The 22,965-nt window shown below is 54.4% G+C and overlaps 9 protein-coding genes across 9 annotated transcripts, besides 3 other annotated features; 4 read left to right on the top strand and 5 right to left on the bottom strand.

Annotated features, from left to right (window-relative positions):
• Positions 1-68: 68 nt before the first annotated feature.
• Positions 69-3,641, top strand: EKO05_0008223 (FKBP12-associated protein; the record flags this gene model as incomplete). The annotated part of the gene is made up of 1 exon (XM_038946474.2): positions 69-3,641. One exon carries the CDS (start codon positions 69-71, stop codon positions 3,639-3,641), a length of 3,573 nt encoding a protein of 1,190 aa, XP_038796678.2.
• Positions 3,432-3,465: a tandem repeat.
• Positions 3,642-4,396: 755 nt separating the features above from the next.
• On the bottom strand, positions 4,397-4,975 carry EKO05_0008222 (uncharacterized protein; the record flags this gene model as incomplete). Its single annotated transcript, XM_038941221.1, has 2 exons — positions 4,397-4,789; positions 4,838-4,975. The coding sequence occupies 2 exons, from the start codon at positions 4,973-4,975 to the stop codon at positions 4,397-4,399; spliced, it is 531 nt and encodes a 176-aa protein (XP_038796677.1).
• A 203-nt stretch (positions 4,976-5,178) lies between these two features.
• On the top strand, positions 5,179-6,668 carry EKO05_0008221 (Membrane dipeptidase; the record flags this gene model as incomplete). Its single annotated transcript, XM_059637246.1, has 3 exons — positions 5,179-5,419; positions 5,471-5,689; positions 5,740-6,668. The coding sequence occupies 3 exons, from the start codon at positions 5,179-5,181 to the stop codon at positions 6,666-6,668; spliced, it is 1,389 nt and encodes a 462-aa protein (XP_059493229.1).
• Positions 6,669-7,062: 394 nt separating this feature from the next.
• EKO05_0008220 (L-lactate dehydrogenase) lies at positions 7,063-8,175 on the top strand (the record flags this gene model as incomplete). The annotated part of the gene is made up of 3 exons (XM_038941486.1): positions 7,063-7,330; positions 7,387-7,805; positions 7,873-8,175. 3 exons carry the CDS (start codon positions 7,063-7,065, stop codon positions 8,173-8,175), a joined length of 990 nt encoding a protein of 329 aa, XP_038796675.1.
• A 266-nt stretch (positions 8,176-8,441) lies between these two features.
• Positions 8,442-8,460: a tandem repeat.
• A 158-nt stretch (positions 8,461-8,618) lies between these two features.
• Positions 8,619-9,515, bottom strand: EKO05_0008219 (Aspartate ammonia-lyase; the record flags this gene model as incomplete). Its single annotated transcript, XM_038941452.2, has 2 exons — positions 8,619-9,359; positions 9,414-9,515. 2 exons carry the CDS (start codon positions 9,513-9,515, stop codon positions 8,619-8,621), a joined length of 843 nt encoding a protein of 280 aa, XP_038796674.2.
• Positions 9,516-10,877: 1,362 nt separating this feature from the next.
• On the bottom strand, positions 10,878-12,044 carry EKO05_0008218 (Galactose-6-sulfurylase; the record flags this gene model as incomplete). Its single annotated transcript, XM_038941340.1, has 3 exons — positions 10,878-11,196; positions 11,245-11,637; positions 11,701-12,044. The coding sequence occupies 3 exons, from the start codon at positions 12,042-12,044 to the stop codon at positions 10,878-10,880; spliced, it is 1,056 nt and encodes a 351-aa protein (XP_038796673.1).
• A 654-nt stretch (positions 12,045-12,698) lies between these two features.
• EKO05_0008217 (uncharacterized protein) lies at positions 12,699-13,648 on the top strand (the record flags this gene model as incomplete). The annotated part of the gene is made up of 2 exons (XM_038941277.1): positions 12,699-13,278; positions 13,395-13,648. The coding sequence occupies 2 exons, from the start codon at positions 12,699-12,701 to the stop codon at positions 13,646-13,648; spliced, it is 834 nt and encodes a 277-aa protein (XP_038796672.1).
• A 409-nt stretch (positions 13,649-14,057) lies between these two features.
• EKO05_0008216 (bifunctional 4-alpha-glucanotransferase/amylo-alpha-1,6-glucosidase) lies at positions 14,058-18,779 on the bottom strand (the record flags this gene model as incomplete). Its single annotated transcript, XM_038941503.1, has 2 exons — positions 14,058-18,486; positions 18,547-18,779. The coding sequence occupies 2 exons, from the start codon at positions 18,777-18,779 to the stop codon at positions 14,058-14,060; spliced, it is 4,662 nt and encodes a 1,553-aa protein (XP_038796671.1).
• A 795-nt stretch (positions 18,780-19,574) lies between these two features.
• EKO05_0008215 (uncharacterized protein) lies at positions 19,575-21,742 on the bottom strand (the record flags this gene model as incomplete). The annotated part of the gene is made up of 3 exons (XM_038941218.1): positions 19,575-20,488; positions 20,538-21,335; positions 21,385-21,742. 3 exons carry the CDS (start codon positions 21,740-21,742, stop codon positions 19,575-19,577), a joined length of 2,070 nt encoding a protein of 689 aa, XP_038796670.1.
• A 273-nt stretch (positions 21,743-22,015) lies between these two features.
• Positions 22,016-22,043: a tandem repeat.
• Positions 22,044-22,965: the final 922 nt, after the last annotated feature.

The raw sequence follows: 22,965 nt of genomic DNA, 5'->3' as shown, positions 1-22,965 counted from the left end.
GAGTGGTGCCGTCGCCGCCAATCAACACTCGGTCACCATAGGAAGCATTTGCGTCTTCACCACACAGCATGTCGACCGTTGCAACGGCACAAGCGCCAGTCGGTGCGTCTGGAGGGGCAGACGGAGGCTCACGAGGAAGACGACCACGAAACCGCAACCGCAACCGCGCACCAAACGAGACATCCGACGCGCAGAATGAGGGGCAATCGAGCGGAGAGCAGCAGTCACAAAGAGGTGGAAGAAGCGGACGGGGACGAGGGAGGGGGCGAGGAGGTCACTCTCTGGTACCATCCCAAGTTTTGCAAGCAATGCCTGGCCAAGGCTCAGATACAGCGCCGACACCCACACCGACAAGAGGAGGCCATCGAGGGAGGGGAGGATCAGGGAGAGGAGGGCCAGGGAGAGGTGGCGCACAAAGGTTTCCTCAGCGCACAGCCGCAGGCGGCCGCCAGTTTGGAGGACAGCTGACAACCGAAGACGATGCTGAATCTGTAGCCTCTGCAAGCCTGCAAGCAGATGCGCCCGAGTTCGAACCAGGCAGGCCACTTGTGGGCTGCAAGCCACGAGCACCGAAAGAGAAGCAGCCCCAAGCACCAAAGTCGACCGCACCAGATATCGCCACACGAACGCACGAGGACATCGACAACGGTCACTACGAGTGTGCCATCTGTACAGAGGACATCAAGCGGCGCTCCAAGGGTGTATGGTCATGCCGGACCTGCTGGACCGTCTTCCACCTGGGCTGTATAAAGAAGTGGTCGACCAACGAGGGGTCAGCAGCAGCTCGCCAGCAAGCGCAGGATGGCGAAGCACCACCACCGAGGCAGTGGCGCTGTCCTGGGTGCAACCTACCCAAGGACGTTCTACCGAAGAACTTCTCTTGTTGGTGTGAGAAGGAACTCGATCCGAAGCCTCTTACAGGATTACCGCCGTTTTCTTGCGGACAAACCTGCTCTCGCCCTAGAATTCTGCCGAAGAAATGTCCTCATCCTTGCGGGATGACTTGCCACGCCGGTCCCTGCCCGCCCTGTTCCTTGATGGGCCCTATTCAGCACTGCTTCTGCGGGGGGAAGTCCGTCACTCGACGCTGCGTAGACACAGATTATGAGCACGGCTGGAGCTGCGGTGAGGTATGTGGCGAGATGATGGCTTGTGGAGAGCACCGCTGTCCCCGGCCATGCCACGAAGGTCCCTGTGGAGCTTGTGATGTGCGTGTTCCGGCGCGCTGCTACTGCGGTCAGATCCAGAAGGACATCATGTGCTGCGATCGCGAAGAGGCGAAGCACAGCCGTCAGCGTCATCCTGCAGTGGATGGTACTACCACAGTCGAAGAATGGACTGGATCGTTCGAATGTCCAAACACGTGTGGTCGTCTCTTCGACTGCGGCAAGCATGCCTGCGAACAAGCATGCCACCGACAGAACGCCGATTCGGCTCACTGTCCACGATCTCCCGACGTTGTCACCCACTGTCCTTGCGGCAAGACGCGTCTTTCACAGCTATCAAATGCTCGTCGAGAGAACTGTGGGGACCCCGTTCCGAACTGCTCAAAGCCTTGCAACACAACACTCAACTGTGGTCACAAATGCAAGCAGGCGTGCCATCAAGGCGAATGCCGGCCCTGTATGGAGAAGGTCACGATTGCATGTAGATGTGGTCGTACAACGTCTTCCACGATCTGCCATCAAGGAACCGAGGAGGCTCCACAGTGCATGCGCATCTGTCGTATCGCGCTCAACTGTGGACGACACGAGTGCGGTGAGCACTGTTGCGCTGGAGAGCGCAAAGCCGCCGAGCGGCAAGCAAACCGAAGGAAGCCACGCCCTCTGGACTCAGCCCCTCAACGGCCTGGAGAAAACTTCGAGGCAGAACACATCTGCACCCGTTCATGTGGTCGTCAGCTAAAATGCGGCAACCCTGAGCATCGCTGCCAGGAGCTCTGTCACAAGGGTCCTTGCGGGTCTTGTCGAGACGCCATCTTCGACGAGATCAGCTGCAACTGTGGGCGCACTGTTCTGCAACCTCCGCTTCCTTGCGGTACTAGGCCACCTCCATGTCGATTCCCTTGCGAGCGACCAAAAAGCTGTGGCCATCCTCAAGTCGGCCACACTTGTCACGGAGACGAAGAGGACTGCCCCAAGTGCCCCTACCTGACGACCAAGTCTTGCATGTGTGGCAAAAATGTCATCAAGAACCAGCCTTGCTGGCTCAGCGAAGTTCGTTGCGGTGAGATCTGCGGACGTACGTTGAAGTGTGGTATCCACAAATGCCAGAAGCAATGTCACCGTGCTGGCGAGTGCGAAGAGCCTTGCAAGCAGACTTGTGGTAAAGAACTCAGTGCATGTGGACATCCTGATATGGCTCCTTGTCACTTCCCTCAACCTTGTAAGGAAGACAAGCCCTGCCAACACAAGATTATCATCACTTGCGAATGTCAGAGAATCAAGCAGGAAGCGAAGTGCAACGCCTCGAAGTCTAGCGAAGGCAACAACAAGAAGACGCTGAAGTGCGATGAAGAGTGTTCGCGCCTTGAACGCAACCGCAAGCTTGCATTAGCACTCAACGTCGATCCAGAGCATGCGACAGATCATGTGCCCTACTCCGACATTACGCTAAACCTTTATGTGGAGCACTCGACCTGGGCGGCTGCACACGAGAAACGACTGAGACTGTTCGCAGCTGACGAAGAAGAGAAGCGGCTCAGATTCAAGCCGATGCCCAAGCATCAGCGCAAGTTCATCCATTACCTCGCAGAGGACTTTGGCTTTGACACCGAAAGCATGGATCCAGAACCTCATCGCCATGTTGCGGTCTTCAAGACGCCAAAATTTGTGATGGCCCCAATGAAAACACTCGCCGAGTGTGCAAGGACTCGCCAGGTTCAGCGCCCCATTCCTGCACCGACGGCAGCAGCTCCACTCCGACCGAAACCAAGCAACACTACTGGTGATCCTTACAACGCCTTCCTAATTCTAAACCCACGCTTCGCTCTCACGATCGAAGAAGTCAGCATGGTCCTCAAGAACGTCCTTCCACAAACCAATTTCCCACTCGAGTTTGAGATTAGTTTTCTTCCCAGTGAAGCGGTTGCCCTCAAGCCGCCGCTAGCTGCTCGACTTAATATCCAGGAGCGAGAGATCCAGACAATGCTCGAGTCTGTGAAGACGCCATTGTCACAGGCTCTCACCGCACAAAATGTTGGCTCTCTACAGCTAGCACGCCTCGACGCATCTCTCAATGTGCTACGCAAGGAGTCGGACATCGGCCCAGGTTCTGGATGGAGCCAAGTTGCCGCCTCCCGTGGCGTTCCTGTACGCCAGCTGCAGAGGAGTACACCGTTTGGGAACAAGGGTGGATTTGCCGTTCTCAGCTTGAGCAGCAAAAAGAAGAAGGAGAAGCCGGCCCCTGTTGCGGAAGACTGGGAAGCCGCTGAGGAAGAAGAAGAAGAGAAGGAAGAAAAAGAAGTCAAAGAGAGGGTCAGTGGCGTGAACAGCGGTGCAACCAGCGGAGCGGTTAGTGAAGACGACGGTCCTTCACGTCCCCGAAGCAGAGGCCTTGCCGAGGGCTCTTCAGACGATACGCCCATTTCTTCTAAAGCTGGTGAACTGCTGGGGCGATGGTCTGATCTAGACGACGAGTAGTGGCTTTGATGTTGATATCAAGATAGCTGCAGTACAAAGAATACGACTTCGATAATACCTAAAAGCTTAAGCTCTCGATAAATGCATCTTGCTGAATGCGATATAAACGCTGATGCCTCAATTATCGCTCGCCTCAACTTAACGTCACACTGGCATATCATCTTGCACGCAACCGTACCCTAAAGCTCATGTCATAACCAACACATCCATCACCGACACATCTCCCACTCTCTCAGCTCGACATCGATACTCACAATCTGCCACTGTCAACTTCAATCACACAAATAGCCATCGCCCACTCACCAAGCGAAGTAACAACTCGTACATAGTGTTTCCCTCATAAGCCGCGAGGTCTCGTACAAGGATTACGGACTGTGTCATTGCATTGGATCTTTGTGGAAGATGGGAACAAGTAGAGTGAACTAGATGGTTGGCTTTTGTATTTGAAGCGCCCATCTTTTGTTGTTCTGATTTGTGCGCCTCTACTTCTACTTCTTTCTGCCCTTCACTTGGTTGTCGCTATCAACTTCTAAACATGGCCGCTGTGGGGCATGCTTCTGGCTTGGTTCACGCTGCTTTGCAGCAGGTATTTTTGCTATGTTCCCATCGTAATAGCGCCGCTGTCCTTGACACGGTGCGGCTCTATTAGTAGGTAGAGCAGGAATCATCCTCTTTGCGGTAATAAAGCGGGTCTGTTCAGTCGCCTTGTAAAGCTGCGGAAACGTTGATCTAACGTGTTGTATTTCCGGAGCAGCTCACAGCCTGTCGGCTTCCGCCTTGCGCTTTTCGACAATCTTCCTTGCACGTTCGCGTCGCTCCTCACGAAGAGTGACGAAGATCCAGAACCACATCGACAGCTCGATGAACCCCCAGCTGAACACTACACTGTTCTTCAGAAAGCTACCAGGGCTGGTTGAGTACCCGATACCCTTGGCTCCGCCGAACATCCCGCCCTCCTTGAACAAGAACGTGTAACCAGTCAGTGTGAACAGGAACACGAGACGGACGGGCGTCTGGGCGCCCCAGTATGCATCAAAGACCTCTTCGGGAAGTGAGGCTGCGGTGAGGTCGCTAATGCCGATGAACGCGAAGAGGACAGCGATGAAGGCTACAGCTGCGGAGGGCGTGGCAAAGTCTCGTGGTGTGGGCTAGAGACGTCAGTGCACTGTGCTCCATTACATCGTTAAGCTACATACAAGCTGCATCGAACCTCCAAGAACCATGATGACGCTCTGATTCGCTACGAGCTTTGGGTTCTTGACCAGCAGCGCCGCAAGCGTTAGATGGAACAGCGCCAAGCTGCGGATCATCGAGTTTGCTGATATGATAGCCATTTTTACGGTAGTGGGCTTCTCGTGAGAACAGGAGACGTGGTGTCGGTGTTGGTGTTGTGTCAAAATGTCGCCCGGAGAAGACCTCTAAACTCCGAACGCGCTAGGCGGATGACGAGCAACGCCTTATCGTCCGTCCAAGGTCTTGAGCGGTCATCCACTACATTTCAACATTCTTCTGGGAGTTGTTGACCATCTAAAGAGCCATGGAAAAAGATCTCGAGCTTCTCAAGGCCGATCAGTTGCCTACGAGGCAGCCAGACCAACTTCCACATCGTCGTTCCAAGCGGACGAATCACGCAATCGTTGCCGTACTCTTCTTCTTCGTTGCTACCTTTTGGTTCACGACCATCCGTCCAGCTTTTACAATCGGACTCCATGGCTGCAAGCATAAGCTCACGACGGAACAAAGAGCTGCAAGGATATTGAAGAAGCATCCGCTCATTGGTTAGCATAGTCGCACAACACCATGTCACCTATTATACTGATGCTGCGAAGACGGCCACAATGACTTGATGATCTTCATTCGAGGAAGGTACCAGAACCATATCTACGGCAACGAATTTCAAGAGAAGTTTGAGCACGGAGGACTTGCGCAACACGTAGATATTCCGCGTCTGGAGAAGGGCTTGCAAGGCGGTGCATTCTGGAGCGCTTTCTACGTCTGCCCTACTGGAAGTAACACGACAGACTTCGCTGATGAGCGATACTCGGGAAGTAGGTTAACAAGACTTCACTCTCAACATATACTTCACTAAAAGCAGCAGTCGTGAAAGCAACCATTGATCAGCTTGACCTATACAAGCGTCTTGGAGACCGCTACCCAAAGTACTTTACACCGTCGTCGAACAGTCATGAAGCAGTCCAGGCTTTCGAAGATGGTCGCCTCATCTCACCTGCAGCCATTGAGGGTCTGCACCAGATCGGCAACTCAGTATCCAATCTACGCCTGTACCATCAACTGGGCGTCCGCTATGCAACCCTTACCTGGAACTGTCACAACAAATATGCAGATGCTGCTCTTGAGACGGAACACAACTCCGATGCCCGCGTTGCCACTCCATACTGGAAAGGTCTTAGCCCTGCTGGCCGGGACCTTGTCAAGGAGATGAATCGCCTCGGCATGCTCGTCGATCTCGCTCATGTCAGCACAGACACCATGAGAGATGTGCTCGTTGGCAGAGGCGATGGAGACTGGGAGGGCAGTCTTGCACCACCTATTTTCAGCCACAGCTCAGCATACGCCATCTGCCCTCATCCCCGCAATGTACCAGACGACATCCTTCATCTGGTAAAGAAGCGCAACTCTGTGGTCATGGTGAAATTCAATCCCGATTTCATCTCTTGCGTGCCAGGCAACTCGACTTCTGGTCTTCCTGAGACTGTCCCTGCAGATGTCACACTGAATCAGGTCGTTCGTCACATCAGGCACATCGGTGAACTCATTGGTTACGATCATGTTGGTATTGGCACAGACTACGATGGCATCGCAGCGACACCTGCTGGGCTTGAGGATGTCTCCAAATTTCCAGACCTAATCGCTGAGCTTCTGCGTCAAGGTGTCAGCGACAAAGACGCTGCTAATATCGCAGGCGGCAACGTCTTACGAGTATGGAAAGAGGCTGACGCAATCGCAAAGAAGCTGCAGAAGCACATGTTGCCTCTGGAGGATGATATCCAGAACCCTTGGGTCTAAGAGCAGTTCTCATAAGGATCTATTGCATCTTCAGTGCCATAAAAGAGAAAATTCAATATCACAATCTCATGTGTGGCGGAGTTTGCGGGCTGCAGGTGATCCACATCACACCACCGCCCATTCAGCCCAGGCCTTGGCAGGTCGTATCTTGTTACAACAACCGCGTGCTTCTACCTTATGTAATCTCACCAAGCACAGGTTATATAGTCCGAATACTTGACAGTTATTACTCTTGCTCAGGCTATCGTGCACGTCAGACTCGCAACAATACTGCTTTCCGAAGAGTGAAGATACCTGCTTCCGCATCCGGACACCAACTTTCACGTGCTGATAACTACTTCCTCAAGAGCAACACAACTCAACAACTCAAGTCCGTACCCAGCACCGTTCCAAAATGGCCGGACCCAAGCTCAAGACCAGCATCGCGATCGTTGGCTGCGGTGATGTTGGCGCAACACTCGCGTACACGCTCATTCTCCAGCCAATCTGCAGCGAAGTAATTCTCGTGGATCCCAAGAAAGAGCTATTAGAGGCGCAAGTACGAGACCTGGGTGATGCGACATACCGCGGCGGTAGTGGCGTAAAGGTACGTGCGGGCACTCACAAGGACGCCGGGCAAGCAGATATTGTCGTCATCACAGCGGGAGCGAAGCAGAAGACAGGTAATACTCAATCTTTGAACGAAAAAGTATCCGAACTTACTGACGGCGGCGGCCAGGTGAATCGCGCCTCTCTCTTTTATCGCGGAACTTACACATCCTCTCCGCTATCTTCAGCGCTATGTCCCCCATCAGCCCGCACACCATCCTTCTACTTGTCGCCAACCCGGTCGACATCCTAACCTACTTTGCGCGGAAGCTCTCTGGCCTGCCGGAATCCCAAGTCCTTGGCACAGGAACCTCTCTTGACTCTGCGCGCCTGCGCGGCATCCTGGCCACGAAGACTGAGGTTGCGCCGAACAGTATCGACGCGTACGTGCTGGGTGAGCATGGCGACAGCCAGTTCATTGCGTGGAGCAGTGCGAGTGTTGGGACGACGCCTCTGAAGCTTGTCTTGCAGGACCAGTTGAATGACGAATTCAAGGCCGAGATTGCAAGCCACACGAAAGGAGCGGCGGGGAGCATCATCGCTGCAAAGGTACGTTCCACGCTCTTTCCTCCAGCACTTATTGGGCTGAAAGGATACCGTTACTGACACCCTACAGGGCTGCACAGCCTATGGCATCGGCAACATAGCCGCCTCTATCTGCAAGTACATACTCTTCGACAGCCGCTCGGTACGCCCGCTGTCCTTCTACCAACCATCCCTCGGCTGCTGTCTCTCGATGCCGGCTGTTGTCGGCCGTAAGGGTATCGTTAAACCGATGCCTATTCAGCTCGATGAATTGGAGCAGGCAGAGCTGGAAAAGTGTGCGCATGGATTGCGGGGCGTAATTGAGGGCGCGGAGAAGGAATTGGCTGCTGATGAACAGCTAAAGAGGGCATTGGAAGATGACAAGGGAGCTTAAGTGGACTCATGTTTCCAAAGAAGCGGGTGACAGACATTCCGGTTCTCCAATTACTGGATGCCTGTCAAGTTGGCTGTGTTTAGCACTTCCTACTTGATAGACAGATAAAAGCCTACAACGGTCTCATACATGATTGAATTTTGCATAAAACCCAGGAAAGATTCCCAGACTTTTTCCTAGAAGCTTTGAACTGGCAGCTACTAGACTCCATTTGTTCTGCAACGCCGTGGGCATCAGCCAACGCGTCAGATTCTGAATTAAAGACCGGGGGGGGGGGGGGGGGGGAAGACTCACTTCGGAGGATGAAGCACAAGTGATAGATAGGGTCTGAAATCAGAGCTCTTGCATTTCATCATTACCACCGCAAAGCGGAATCGTGCTCAATCGCTATCCTAAACGCCGGTAACATGGTTGAAAAAAATCCTTTGCCCACACGGCTAGGATCAAGCCCTCACTGCCAAGGAGCCAACCTCAATCCCCTCAATGACTGGCATGGTCAACTCGCTGGGTACTGTCGGTGCCGTCTTCGGGCTGGCCTCGGCACTTGTGTAGGCGCTATCCCTCCGCAGCGACTCCAGCTCGTCGTCGACGACATGCTTGTACTCCTCGCGCCACTCGCAGAGCATGCCGCTCGTGACATTACTGCCACCGCACAGGACAATGACGACCTTGTCATCAGGCTTGACGGGGCGCCCGAGGGCTTTCTCCAGACGGCCGTCGTAGCACAGCGCGACGTTGACGCCGCATGCAAGCTCGACCATCATGCGCTCGTCGTCGGCCAGGCGCCAGCATCCCATTGCCGCGACACCATCTGGAAGCACCACGGAGCGCACGTTGTTGCGCTGCGAGTACTTGAAAGTTCGATCTGTAACGCGCACACAGCCCAGACTTGTCGCTTTTGACGTGATCTTGGGGAGGGTGACGACTTCGTTTGCGGATAGGCTGGCGGCGAGGCTATCTGCGCCTGCTGTCTCTACGGCGAGGATCGTGGGCGTGTGCATGTTGATGTCGTCCATGGCCTGGCAGATGCCGTTGATAAGGCCGCCGCCGCCAACGGAGCAGATGATGACGTCGGGCGCGGAGCGGCTGGGCATTTGGGACGCGATCTCGTGCATCACCGTGCTGTTGCCGTTCCAGATGTCTGGATGGTCGAAGGGCGGACAGTAGATGGTTGCGCCTTCATACTGTTCAGCAGATCAGCATGGAATACAACACGAATTGGAAGGAGAGAGATGTACATATGGCATGACGTGTTCACGGAGGTACATGTCAGCGTCTCGCCATGCGGCGCCGTGCGAAATCACATCATATGCGCCTGCAGCGCGGAGCTTGGTAACCATCAAAGCGGATGTCGCTGTAGGGACGACGACAGTGCAGTTCAAGTTTAGGGCACGGGCGGAGTGAACGGCAGCAAGTCCTGCGTTTCCACCGCTGGAGGCGAAGATATGCGGTTGGGAGCCAGCGGGTAGCTCTTCAAGGCGGCGGAGGATGTAGTTGCCGATTCCTCTGTTGCATCGTTAGTATGGTCGTTTGCAGAACTGATGATTGGATGCACGCTTACCGTGATTTGAAGGATCCGGAAGGCTGTAGGTTCTCCAACTTCAGGAAAATTCTGCTTCTACGATTTAGAAATCTCTTTACATGGGGTTGATACGGATGTCACTGGAATAGGATGACATAGAAAAGGGCGGAGGAAGTGTGACCGTACCATCCCGCTGCTTCAGACAGAGCGTACGACTCCCTCAAGGGGGTCTCAACCCATGGGTTTGACTGCTCCTCGGATGGAGAGTTGATGTTGACAGTCATGTTGAACGCTCCTAAAATATGAGATTGACGAAGAGAAGTGGTATTTGAAGAAGAATAGGCGAAGAGGAGGTGGTGTTGTAACTGGAAGAACTTGATAAGAGGATGCACCCAAGTCGACTTGATAACAACTGCTGGTATCACAAATATAGAAGTAAGATCACTACCTCAAACGCCATGCTTATCAGCTTCGCGCAATCCCGCAGCCCGTGGGTTTTCCGTCGGGGATAGTTATGGTGAATACCGCAATGTTAGCGTTGATTACCATGTAACTTCTAGGAATTACCCTATAGATTCTCGATAAGGCCAAAGCCGCTAGGTACGACCGAAAGATGACACAAATGAACCCCGTGATTCGGGAGCAGTACCGGTGGATTCAGTGCCCTAAAACGGGTATCCGCGGTATCAGGGTTCTGCCATGGCTTACCGCCTAGGGGATAGGACCAGCTTGGCAAGTGGTGTCCTATCATTACACCGCATTTGCGTCAGCGCTTGAGTGTAAGGAGAAGGTTGGTCCAGGTGGTCGAGAATAAGCCGGAGTGGTAAACAACAATGATCTGAGGTATCATCGATGAGTTGTGGGGTTTGTATGCAAAGGGTCGCAATTGCGGGCTTTGGTCGCAGCAGCACATCCAGTCCGTGCATGGTCCAGACTGCTTATGAGGCACGTTGCGGTGGTTACATGCAATTGATCCCGAGGGCACCCTGGTCGAGCATCCGTGTTGCACATCATGCGGAGCCGCACGTGCTGTGTCAATGTGCATACCACCCTTGGATCTGGAACCCCAACCGGACGATGTTGCATGTAGAAATGCCATCTCATCACACTTAACTCCATCGCGGCGACGGACGTCCCGCGGGAACATCTCACGTCTTTATGTCGTCTATCGATCCAACGCTCAAGCTGCAACTTCAGGCTGGCTCAGCAGACCCTTCCTGTAGTTCCAGTAGTTGGCTCTGATAGGGTCGTATCTGGTCGCCAACAGATCCAAAGCTCTCTCTGCTGACTCCTTGTTATTCTCTTCTTCTGCATAGATGTCTGCTAACAAGTCGAGCGCATGGCTGGAGTAGACATCATCCGGCGATTCTATGTCTGCAAACTCGGTTACAAAGTCCTTGACGGTCGATTTTGGCAGCTGAGCAGCGCGGAGGATACCCATCAGGTAGTTCCACGAGCTCTGGTTCTGAGGTGCTTTGCGAATAGCCTCCTTAGTGTATCTAGGCCTTGGTTAATGGTTGCAGGGCGCAAGGAGGTTAAAAACATACGCAATCTCGTGCTTCGTCACATGCTCACTTGGAGCATTGCCTCCACGACCGCCAACGACCAGATAGTAGCGGTGGTTCCAGGCCGAGTTGTTCCTGACGTCTGCATCGATCATGCTCTCGGTCCACTCGAGTTCTTCCGGCTTGTCGAACAGATCAAAGCGCTGGACCAGCCACTGCCTGTAGCTCCAGACGTGGTAGTTCTTCTCATCTTTCTCGAGCATCTTGCTGACGAAGTCGGCCTCTCCTTCGGGCGAGCCGAGTGCATCGATGATGGTCTGGCGGTGGTGCCATATCTGGTAGTTCTTGAGATGCTTGAGCGCAGTCGGGTTCAGCCACTTGATTTCGTCTTGCAGTGGTTTGCCGAGCTCTGAGATTGTCTTTGCGCGGTACAACCTGCAGTCTGTTAGTCCACGTTCTGGCACTGTACAGCCGGGCCTGGCTGTATGCGCAACGTACCAAACTGTGTAGTGCGCCGGGTTCATGTTGATGATGTGTTCTGTGAGCCCCAGCACTCTGTCGCTAAACTCGTTGCTCGCCATGACCGCGCGCAAGTAGCCCATAGCCTCGCTGTATTCCTCCGTGTATGCAATGGCTGCGAGCGGGTGCATTCCGCCGTCGTCCTGCGGGAGAGGCTCAACATCCTTCCAGGCTTCGTCGTCGTGGTAGAATCTGGGCGGCGGCATTGCGTCGGTCGAGCTGGCTTGGAGAGTGTTGCGAAGTTGGGCGAGTATGACGCGTGGAACGTGGAATGGCGACACAAAGATGTTGGCGATGAAGCTGCGAATCAGCTGCAGGGACATGGTGGGGTCGCGTACGAGGAGCGGCCACCATTCCCATTTCAAGTACATCCACAGAACAATGCTAAGCTCAATTCGAGTATCGAAGTGCACCTGCAATATTGCTCTTCACTGCCAATCCCGAGTCAGACAGGGCAGCCCTCTATCATAGGTGCCACACCAACATCCAGCACTCCAATGACAACGGAATGAAAGACATGCTCAAGCAGTAGGTGTTAGGGTATTGGGTTGCAGGTTTACTCTCCAAAGCTTCTCTCGTACTGGAAGTTGATATTCGGTATGACTTGACGGTTGAATCGCTGAATTCAATCACTACCTCCAAGCTGAACACCACCAACTTCACGTATCGTTATTATGCAGGTTCTCTGCCAACAGTCCACACAGCACAGCTCAAAGTACACCCCGGCTTTCTCGCCGCCTGATGCACTCGCTCCCAGCATTTCCCTTTGTTCCTCATCGTCTCCTCTCTGTCAGCCTTGGTATTGTTCCGCTCTGCACATCGACCGCCATAACGCCTCCTGAGGTGTCTGTACCCAATGTAGCAAGGTGCGCACTCTTACTCTAACATGTTCTGAAGGCTCCTTCGTTCTGAGCAGCAACAGCTGCACGTATAACAACGATCTTGGATCCTGTTTCTCTAGAACCTCACTAGTCACCATGAGTTTCTTCGACGCAGCAGATCTTCCGCGAGTGAGCATCTTCCGCGACTCAAGTAGGCGGTATCAAGGACTGAGTTACAACTGCGACCACAATCTTCAAACCCCCGTCTCACGGGCACTACCACCGAGACGAGATTCAGCCATAGCCACAAGTTTACATCTTGCCACGACTACCGTCACGAGCCCGCTATCCACTCGCAAACCAACTCCAACCATGACATTCACCCTCAGTCCCTTCGTTGAAGCCGACATCCCCCCTGCCATCGCTGCCCACGCCACTGCCACCGCCGACGAATCGCTCCAACGCACAACAAGCGCTCATCTCTCCGACTCAGAGAAGAACGACTACCGACTCCAAGAATGGACGCTAGCCCTTCAAAACCCGTTTGCTAGGATCGTCAAAGCCACCGAAAGAGGAACCCTGATCGGCGCCGCCGGATTCCTCACCCACAAAGTATGCGGTCTGCAATGGACCGCGCCCTCTCGCAAGGAAGAGACAGGCAGCATCGAGAAGGAAATCGACGACCGTCTTGCACAAAGCCGAGACGAGCTTCTACAGGGCGACTATGATATCTGGCGTAGGTCCCACCACACACATATATTCACCGCACACTGCTCCCCCCTCGTTCTTCGTAGCCCTAGCCCTCTCCTCGTCCTCCTTACCTCCCCACGCACGCGGTACTGACGGAGACAGACATCTACCTCGTCTTCCTCGCGCCCTCGCACGAGCACGCCTCGGTTTGGCGGGACATGATCTCGTGGGGCTTGTCGCAAGCAGATGAGGCGGGGAAACGTGTCTACGTCCAAGCCAGTTCGGCCGACAAGGCAACGTATGAGGAACTGGGATTTCAAGTGAAGAAAGCAGTGAGATTACCAGTGGATACGGCAAGGAGAGAAAGTGCAGGTGAATGCGTAAGGTACTTGATGCTGAGGCCCACAAAGGTGTAGAGACGGCCTCAAAAACATCAACGATAGCGTCATGGTATACTTCCTCATTTTGACAAGTCGAGCAACTACTGCACGTTTCTCAAAGTTGAGGACTCCGATACGTTTCGATTGAAAACAAGTCTGTGCGAGTGAAAGCATCTTTTCTGCGATCATCATCACGGAGCGACCACCTATAGGACCCTTGGTGATGTGTGAGCCAGCAAAGCTATGAATATGCAACGCCGAGAACATGTACGACAAGCTCAAAAGATGCCACGATGCAATAGATAACGAGGTCAATTAGGGTATGATTATGTACAAAGGTGAAGACCTTCGATCCCGCAACAACAAGCCCATGATTCAGATTGAGTGCCCCTGCCAGAACCGAAGCCTGCGAGCTTGACCATGTGAAACCTGGATGGACTCAAGCTTACGAAGACTCCTTGAGTTCGTACTCTCGCGCGTCCTGGAACAAGTCGATTATGCAACTAGCGGACCACGACTGCGTGGGGCACGAATCACCGCAAAACTCTCCGTCCTTCTGGGTGAGCTCGGTGAGTCCGGCCCAGGGGCTCTCCTGGATGGCCTTCATGCAGCCAGCAAGGCGGCGTGTAACCTGTTGGTAGCTCTCAACGCGCTCCTCAGGCGTATTGCGGCGCTTGAGGTCAAACTTGAGCAGTGCACGGAGGAAGAATCCTGTCGGCCAGACCCATTCAGGACCTTGGTGATAGTTGCGACCCTTTGAGGTGTGGAAGTCAGTCGAGTCCTCGCTGTTGATGTAGTAGCCACGGTAGTTCAGATCGCTAGGGTCAAGTGTCTTCATGCCCTGCGGTCCGAGCAGCACGCGATCGGCCATCTGCAAAGCATACAGAGCGTGCTCAGGGTCGAAGAGATCTGGCGCCACGGACATCGCAACAGGGAAATTTGGTCGCAACTGGTAGTCCTCGTACTCCTTTCCGGATCGGTACAAGTCCTTGTAGATACCGCGACGGTTGATGATACTAGGATTGACATCGTAGTCGCCATCTTCTTCCGAGGATCGGGGTACGTAGAAGGTACGCTCGAAGTTGGCCTTGATCTTGTCCGCCCACGCCTTGTAGGTGATAGTGTGCTTGCCATCAGGCAGAGTAACGCCTTCGTACTTGAACTTGCCCTGCTCGTATAGATCTGCGCACCAGCGAACGGTGCTGTAGAGCATGCCAATGATCTCAACTGGTGCGCCATCACGGGGGGTACCAGGTACACCCTTGCTGCCAGCCTTTTCACTCTCACCCATCTTGTCCATCCAGGTGCCACAGTTGAACTGGTTACCGCCGAAAGTCAGACCCGTCTCGAAGTCGGTCCAGATCTTGATGTTGAAGCCTTCAGATTTCATCTGGCTGTCGATGTTCGGCCCGGCATCGTACTCGCGGAATTCTATTCCAGAGGCGTGGCGCTGCAGCGCTTCATGAATCACATCCTCAATCGTAGAAGACACAGAGTAAGCCCGCTTGTCGTCATGAGGGAACCAGGTGTCATCATAGGGCAAGAAGCGTCTCTTGGCCTTGTCCTGGAGCAGGTCCAAGCCATTGGGAACGATCTTGGTGTAGTCCTGAATGTTCTGCAGGAACCACCAGACTGAGTCCCTGGAGTTGTACCTGGGAAGCTTGCCGCCACTCAGGAGATTGGGGACCATGCCATGCTTGAGCACACTGGCGAAGGCTAAGATGTGCTCCTTTGCATCAGCATATCGACCAGTTCCCATGTATAGACCACGAGCTGATATGGTGATGTCGCGGCCCCAGCAACGAGCCCAGTCGTATGCGAAATGAGGGAGACCGGCCGCCATGCTGGGAACCTTTTTTTCAGGCCAGAGCGATGCGCTGTTCATGTATCCGGTGACCTGGATGCTGACAAGGGCAAGGCTCTTTAGAAACTGCTGACCATTGCGGACATTGTTGCCCATGAGCTCGATAGACCGGTCAACCGCAGCGTTGTAGGCAGTCTGAATGACCAGAGCAAAGTAACGAGGAAGCAAGAAATTCGGTAGCTTGCGGATAGCGTCACACCTCGACTTCAACCACTTGGCAGGGCCTCTGATTCTGTGATATTCCTTCTTCTCTGAGATGCGTTCAAGTCGACCGACGCAGTAGTCAAGAGCCCATTGCCCTTCTCGGAGATGATTGCAAAGAGGATGCCCAAGATTGTCTTCGTTAACAATGTCGCGGAGCACACTCCACCAACCTTGGAGACCAGCATAGACGAGGTTGCCATGTCCTGGCACGTTGTATGTCCCATCTTTGTTGTCCGTGGCGTCTCTCTCTTCAGCGTCGCATCTGTACAAGATGTAGTTCAGGTCGATCAGGTCGACATCACGGAAAGCAGCACGAGCGCCACCTGTGACGTACTTGTCGAGACCGTCAGCGTGTTCTGCACTTGGCACCCATGTCTCAAAGAGAGCGATACTGCCAGGTGGGAACTTGTCGGGGATGCTAATGGTAGTCGAGTCGCCAACAGATTCAACTACAACGCCCTTGAGGTCGTGTGTTTGAGCAGGCAAACCACGGAGCGTAGTCTTGTCGCCGATGATCCGGGCCCTGGTCTCAGGACTGTTGTCAACTTCCAGGTTCCAGCTGCCAATGAGCTTCGCTTTCGTTCCTGGTAGTTTGGTCTGACCAAAGCCTCCATTACCGTTCCCGTATCCAGGGAACGCTGTGTGAGCGATCAAGAAGTAACCCTTCCGGGTGTGAGGATTGACGCGTTGGACGGTAACATACTCTTGATCGTGGTGAATGTACGTCTCGTCGTATTCCTCCTTGCCCATCTTGTAGTGAATGTCGTTGATGATCTTCCTGATGCCTCCAATACCGCCTTCACCGGCCTGTGCTTTGATCGGGCCTCCAGTCGAGTTGCTCGACGAATAAAGTCTCTTCTCGTGGACGAGTTCGATGAGTTCTGGGTAGACCTCGTCGTAGCCAAAGACACTGCCAGTGGCGCAGGAGCACATGGCAACTAGAGCGGCTTGAGGAAGAGTGTCGCGCGCATCCCGTTTCTGAGCAGGTGTCTCATTGTCGTGTGTACAGTCCATGAACAGTGCATGTACAGGACTACGCTTGATTTTCTTGATGCTCGTGCGGTTCTTGGCGGAACCAGTCGTACCGCTCGCGTGGTCAGCGTTCAATACTTCGTCCGTTTCAAAGCTGCCAATTGGAACACCACCGTGGCGGTGCACTAATCTGCTCAGCTCTTGGGTGCTCCACGCTTGCATACCCTCACGGATCAAGCAGGCAATGCCAAGACGCATGACAAACTTGAAATCCATCTCTTCTGAGCCTGAAAACAGCTCAGCGACGACGAAAACGTTGGGGTTGACTTGTCGTGCCTGATCGAGCATGTACTCGGCGAGATGGATCGGCGTGGAGTGACAGTTGTCGATGCGGAAGCCTTGGAAGTACTTCGCCATCAACCGTGTGTACTTCGACATGTGTTCCCAGAGGAAGGGGTTATCCTCAGGTCCATTGCCATATCGAAGCTTGACGCAGTCACCCCAGACAATGACTTCTCTTCGCAGGTACGCGCGCGACTTGGGCCCAGCGTTGTCCCTCATGGCATCCGCAGCCCAGACCCAACCGTTGTTGACCAGTGCAAGCGCATCTGGGTTGTGTTTCTTGGTGGTTTCGTTCAGCGGCAGGCGAGTGAAGTAAGGCTCGATGAGAGGGTTGGCGTCAGTGACTTCGCCCAGCTTAGGACCATGGTCGTCCAATCGAACATACTTGATCCGGTTGAAGAGCTGCTCCAAGATCTCGGCTTTGTCACTGTCGTACTCGCGGTAGAAGGGTAGATTGATTTCGTTGCAAATACCGGTGATGGCGTCACGAGCTTCCTTCTCGTCGGGTGTGTTACCAGTGCGACTGTCATAGCGACCGAAAAGGGCGCAAAGAAGACCAGCGCCCACGGCAGGATCGATGTGACGACGAAAGCGCTCACCCATCCTATCACCGCCTTGCAGCGCGTGCTCCACGAGCCAATCAGCCTTCTGTTTGAGGGACCAGTTCTTGACAGCATCAAGACCACGAAGACCAGCCGCACTAAAGCTGTCATCTGTGAACTTGGCTTGGCCAGCTATCCACTTCTCGATGATGGCGTTGGCACTCTTCTCTGCGTCGATAACGTAGAACTCCCAAAGCTTGATACTGCCCAACACAGTTGTCTTAATGACCTCCATCACCTTCAAGAGGTCTTCCGTGTTGTTGAACTTGGTTGGGAGGCCGTGTGCCTTGAGATCTTTGCTGAACTGCAGAAGTGCGGTGTCGAGCGCCAGCGCCGATTGTAACCATGGGGCGGTATCAACATTGTATCCAGCCTCAGGATGCGCTTCGAGCCACTTGCTGTTGTTTGCTGTGTGGTTCCAGACAACATCCGTCATACTAAGAAGGTTGTAATCAGACTGCATCTTCTTGACCATACGAGCAACATCCTGCTCGCCGTTGGGAAAGACGGTCGAGTCGAAGGCGAGCTGGTCATAGATACTGTAGGGCGAGTTGGAACTGCCGCGGATCATGAGAGGAGTGAAGTGCACCATGTTGTAGCCGCGCTGGCTGATGCCTTGGAGGTGCTTGTCCCAGTCGCTAGGGTATTCGCCCATGAATTTCGAGAGACAAGAGAAGAGCGAGACAGCCTCAATTGGTAGCTGCTGGCCCTGAAGGGTAAGGCGCGGGCAGACATCGATGTAGTATGTGGACGTCCGTGTGGGCTCTGGTGTTGCGACATCTGTGAACGACCACTGCGGCAGCGGTGTGTAGGTGGTGTAGAAAGAGTAAGCGTTGGCCTCGTAGATGGGGACATCGATTTCGGTGATGCCGTTGAAGTCAGGCTTCAGTCTGTATGAGACGTCAGTGCTGTGCGCTGCAACGAGATGTAGCATTGCCCTGGACACCTACTTGTATTCGCGGTAGTGACCGCGGCTGAACTGCTCGCCCTTGGCTGGGATGTTCACCCAGAGACTGCCTTGACGGCATATCGAGCTGGTACCCTGGATCTGAAAGCGAACGGAGTAGGCAGGTTCAGTCGGCGGTGGTAGGTAGATGTAGGTCCCCGGTACGTCTGGTGCGCCGGCGTCGGTCAATGGCAGCAGGTATACGGCCTGCGCGGCTGACTTGTGTGGTGCAGACATGACTGTGTGTGCAGACGAACAGCGAGAGACTATGATGCGATATTGACAGGCTGGTAGACAATGGCCAAAGGTGTAAGAGACTTCTCGTGATAGCAATAGTGCGGGATGGCTCGGATGGAGAGGGTGTGGTGGGAGGGGAATGGACGCGATCTGGGATTCGATCGAAGTAGCAAACACTATCAGAGTTCGCACGCAGGCGCCGAGGGACAATTGCCCTCTCAGTATGAGGAAGGAAGCAAGAGCTGCAGACGTGAGAGACGTGAGCGATCGGCGTTGTGGCAGTCGCGACCCAGACCAGACGTCATTGGCGTGGGGCTCCCGCTCAACAACACCAGTTTCCCGGGCTTAACGCCCATGGGGACGCAAGCAGCCAATAATGATCCCTGCAACTTAACTGCATTTGAGCCTCCAAGCACAAAAACTTGCTGACCCGCGGAGGGTCGTTTCAATTCTACTCACCGCCCAGCCTTTGCATATCGTACAATACTCTCTTTCCATCCTGTCCGCAAGATGCTAAACGTCCCAGGCCAGAAGTAACGCCTCAATGCAGCAGAACGGCAGATTGCCACAAATCGCAGCTAATAAAAATAGGGCCCAACTCCACCGCTGATACGAAGATACAAACACACAACCAAAGATCAGCCGCCACGAGTCCAAAAGATTGGTGCATGGGTATCGCGAACCTCTTGGCAGCTCACAACCAGCAGAAAATGCGAAACTTCAAAGCCCAGATCCAACCGCTCTTTTGTCGTCGTTTCAAGCGAGCACAACGCCCGCCATGCGTCCGTCCATCTATTAAAACTTGATATTAAAAGGTGAGCTAGGCGGGTTACTCAGATCCAAGCGAAACTGCGTGTCCGAAGGACCACGACTATGCAACGCTTGTGTTGGTGTTGCACCGTCTTCTCCTTCGGTCGAATTTTGTGTACTGACTGAAGGCGGCGGGCGCGTAGGCGCGCCCCGGATGTTGAGTCCATCTGATGTCGATATTGCCCTTTCTGCCAAAGAATCAAATTCGCCATGTCCACCTCGCAGGCGTGGCGCTGATTGTGGCGGCACGTCTGCATCCCTGAGAGGAGGGTTAGGCGGCGTAGCGCGTCCATTTCTGTCTGACGACAGAGCGCGAACAGATGATTTGCTCTGATCGCCGGAATTGCTTCTCGTCGAGGTGGACTTCCGTGATTGAGCAACGTGCGGCGACGCGTTTGAGCTCTTGCTCCGGCCAGACGGTTGTGACTGACCATTGCGGCTAGGTGTTGGCTGTGGACGCTCCGAGCTCTCTTGCTCCAGAGCACTCAAGTAGTTGAGCTCCTCCGTGAGGTACTCTTTCTCCGTCCAGCAACCCTGCCAGCAATTACGCCAGTCAAGAATGAGGAACTGGAAGCAGAAAGCGTCGATCTTGATGGCTGGCTGGAAGCAAATGCACAGATTGTTGTAGTTCATTTTGTTGAACTCCGAGCAAGAGTGCAAGAGGCTGATGTGGCAGGTGATTGCGAAGAGTAGGTAATAATTGAAAGGGGGTAGCTTGGAGAGCTCATCCTTCAGCATTTGCGGTGTAGTCTTTACGCCTTGACACTCTTGCTGGATGCGGTGTTGAATTGCCTTCGGGAAGATTTCGTCGGGTAGTTGACGCAGCCAGTTCTTGAACAACGATCCAATGACGTTAGGGTCGTTGAGGTTGTCGTCAGATATGAGGTCAATGTCACGATCTGTCAAATGTAAGCAGTTGATCTTGGGATACAAGAAGTCAAGTCTCACCTTGGTCGAACTTCCGCTCGTAGTATCGAACCTGTTGGGCAGAGCCTGGAACTCGGTACAGGCCTTCCTCCTCACAGCCTCGCATGTTCAGATAGTCTATGCAGCGCCAAGGGAGCGCTGGCATCCAGAACTCTGTTTTATCCCTGGACTGCTCCAGTCGCGACGATATCCTGGTCAACCTTGTTTGTTCGACAAGGGGGGTATGGATGACCTTGTATACGTAGGGTTCGTTCGAGATGTGTGTAGGACTTTCGTGGTTGCTGTGGCTGCGTCCCAGCTTTCCGAAAATGCCTTTTCGAGCCGAGTCCATCTTGTCTCCCATCTTACGAGCGCCGGAGCCAAGACTAGACATGAGTGAAGCACCCTTGTTGTCGTTGTAGGAACTTGACTGTAACGAGCCTTGTTCGCTCTTGTCTCTCCTGGGGCCGTTATCGTTCTCGCGATGTACCAGCTGGCCTGCATCATGGCGATCAGCCGAATGTGTTCTGAGCTTCCCCAGTGCCGACTTGTTGCCCCAAGCTTTTCCTTTGTCCGCAGGCGTGGTTTTGAGCGGCGTACCGTCGCCGTTCGTGGTCCAGGTTGCTCCTACATCTGGTGAAAGCTGGCCTGGTGGGGCTTTGTTGAGTTTGCCACGAGATCCAGTAGTCTCGTCCCCTTTGATTGATTTGGAGCGGAACAGTGTGCCTTGCTTTTTAGTCTTCGTCCCCGCTCGCTTTGTCGAATCGGCATGGGGGTCTGATTCGGTCGATTTGCCTGAGCCGGTTCGCTGATCGAGTCGAACTATCTCTGAGCGGTTGTCTGTAGATGTCAGTATGTCAGTCGTCCCTGCGGACAGCACGACGCTCACCATCAGAGTTGGGTGTTCGAACGGGGCGACTCAGATCTGGTGTCGAAGAACCACCCCGTCCGTTGGCATACAATGTCGGTGAAGGCTGCTGTGCGGGGTATTGCCGGTTGGAGCTATCTTGCATATTCAACCGTGACGAAGACTTGTTTGCAGTGAAGTTTGAGAATATGTTCTTCGAGTCCTTCCGTGGCTTTGGCGATGCCGGCGACTCTGGCATGCTGTGAAACGGGGGGATCGGGGAGGCGAACTCCGGTATGCTCGGCGATCGAGGACTGTGTGGGCTCATGGGCGCATTGCTGTTCTCCTTTCCTCCTGACTTGGAACGCATAGCCAGTGACAGCGTGGAGGATTTCGGCATCTTGCGAACTTGCTTGCGCGGGTGGTTCTGTGGCTGCTGTCCGCTTAGTGCTACTCGTCGACGCTTGTGTGACTTGGCTGTGCTGAGGTCGTGGGCGAGGTACCTCGGCGGGAGAGCAGTCCTCTAGGATTGCCTCTGTTTGCAGGCCGGCTGGTGTGCGTTCGAGGGAGCGGAGCGTCGCAGACGGGTGGAGTAAAGAGGGTCTTAGTGAATACGATACATGGGTCGCGGCAGTCGCGGACGAACGGTCGAGGGTGATGGCGCTGTCGACGCGTCTGTGTCTGTGTCTGTGTCTGTGTCTCTGTTTGCTGCCCATGTTGTTAGCGAGTGCAGGAGGTGCGAAAGGCAGATGGCACGGTGCAGCGGGTTAAAGGGCGCGGGAGGTGGTACCAACGTCGAGAGCGCTGGGGGAGTTGTCGTGTCCCCTGGCCAGCGCGGTCTGCAGGCGTACACGGATGCGTGTGCGGCAAGGACTCGAGGCTGGTGCGCGCTGGCAGCGTGAGGCTCGTCTGCAGAAGGCTGCGGTCAGGGACTCGGGGTGTGGAGCGCGTGCTAGCTGCGACTGCCGGCTCTCTACTCGGACAGCCCGTGTGCACAGCTACTGGTCGTCGAGGGGTCGGTGTCGAGGTCGTCGCGCACAGCAAGCAGCAGTCTGGGCTACCGTGTCAGCAGTGGTTGCGCGACGTGAAAGGGGCCGGTAGCGCTACGGGCGACATGTTGTACAACATTGGGCCGGTACCGCAGTGGAACAAACAAAGAGGCGCTGGCGGGGAGAGAGGGTCCATCGCTGGCGGGCATGCATCACTTACCCACTTGACGCCTGCAATCGCAACGTCGACAAGAGCAACAAGGGGAAAACCAAGAAGCGCACGCGGCTGTGGTGGCCGTGGTGTCTGCGTGCGGAGGACCGGCGCACACCAAGTCGATAGCGGGCTGGCCGCTCTGATAGGTAGTGGTTCGCTCGGCGCGGTGGAGCTATTTTGGGGCTCAGCGAACGTGCGGCCCTGACTACAGGCGTTAGTCGCCCGTTGTAGAGGAGCGTCAGCGCAGGCTACGGCGCGCGGTCGAGGGGCGCTGCGTCACGAGAGGCAGAGGGCAGAGGGACAGGGGCAGGCACGGAGAGACAGGTCACAGAAGCACCGAGGGACAGAGAGGCAGAAGCACCGAGGGACAGAGGTCAGAGAGACAGAAGCACCGTGGGACAGAGAGACAGAAGCACCGTG

Source organism: Ascochyta rabiei, chromosome 14 (genome assembly GCF_004011695.2).
Source record: "Ascochyta rabiei chromosome 14, complete sequence".
Lineage (NCBI taxonomy): Eukaryota > Fungi > Ascomycota > Dothideomycetes > Pleosporales > Didymellaceae > Ascochyta > Ascochyta rabiei.
This window is presented reverse-complemented; position numbering and strand designations above follow the sequence as displayed.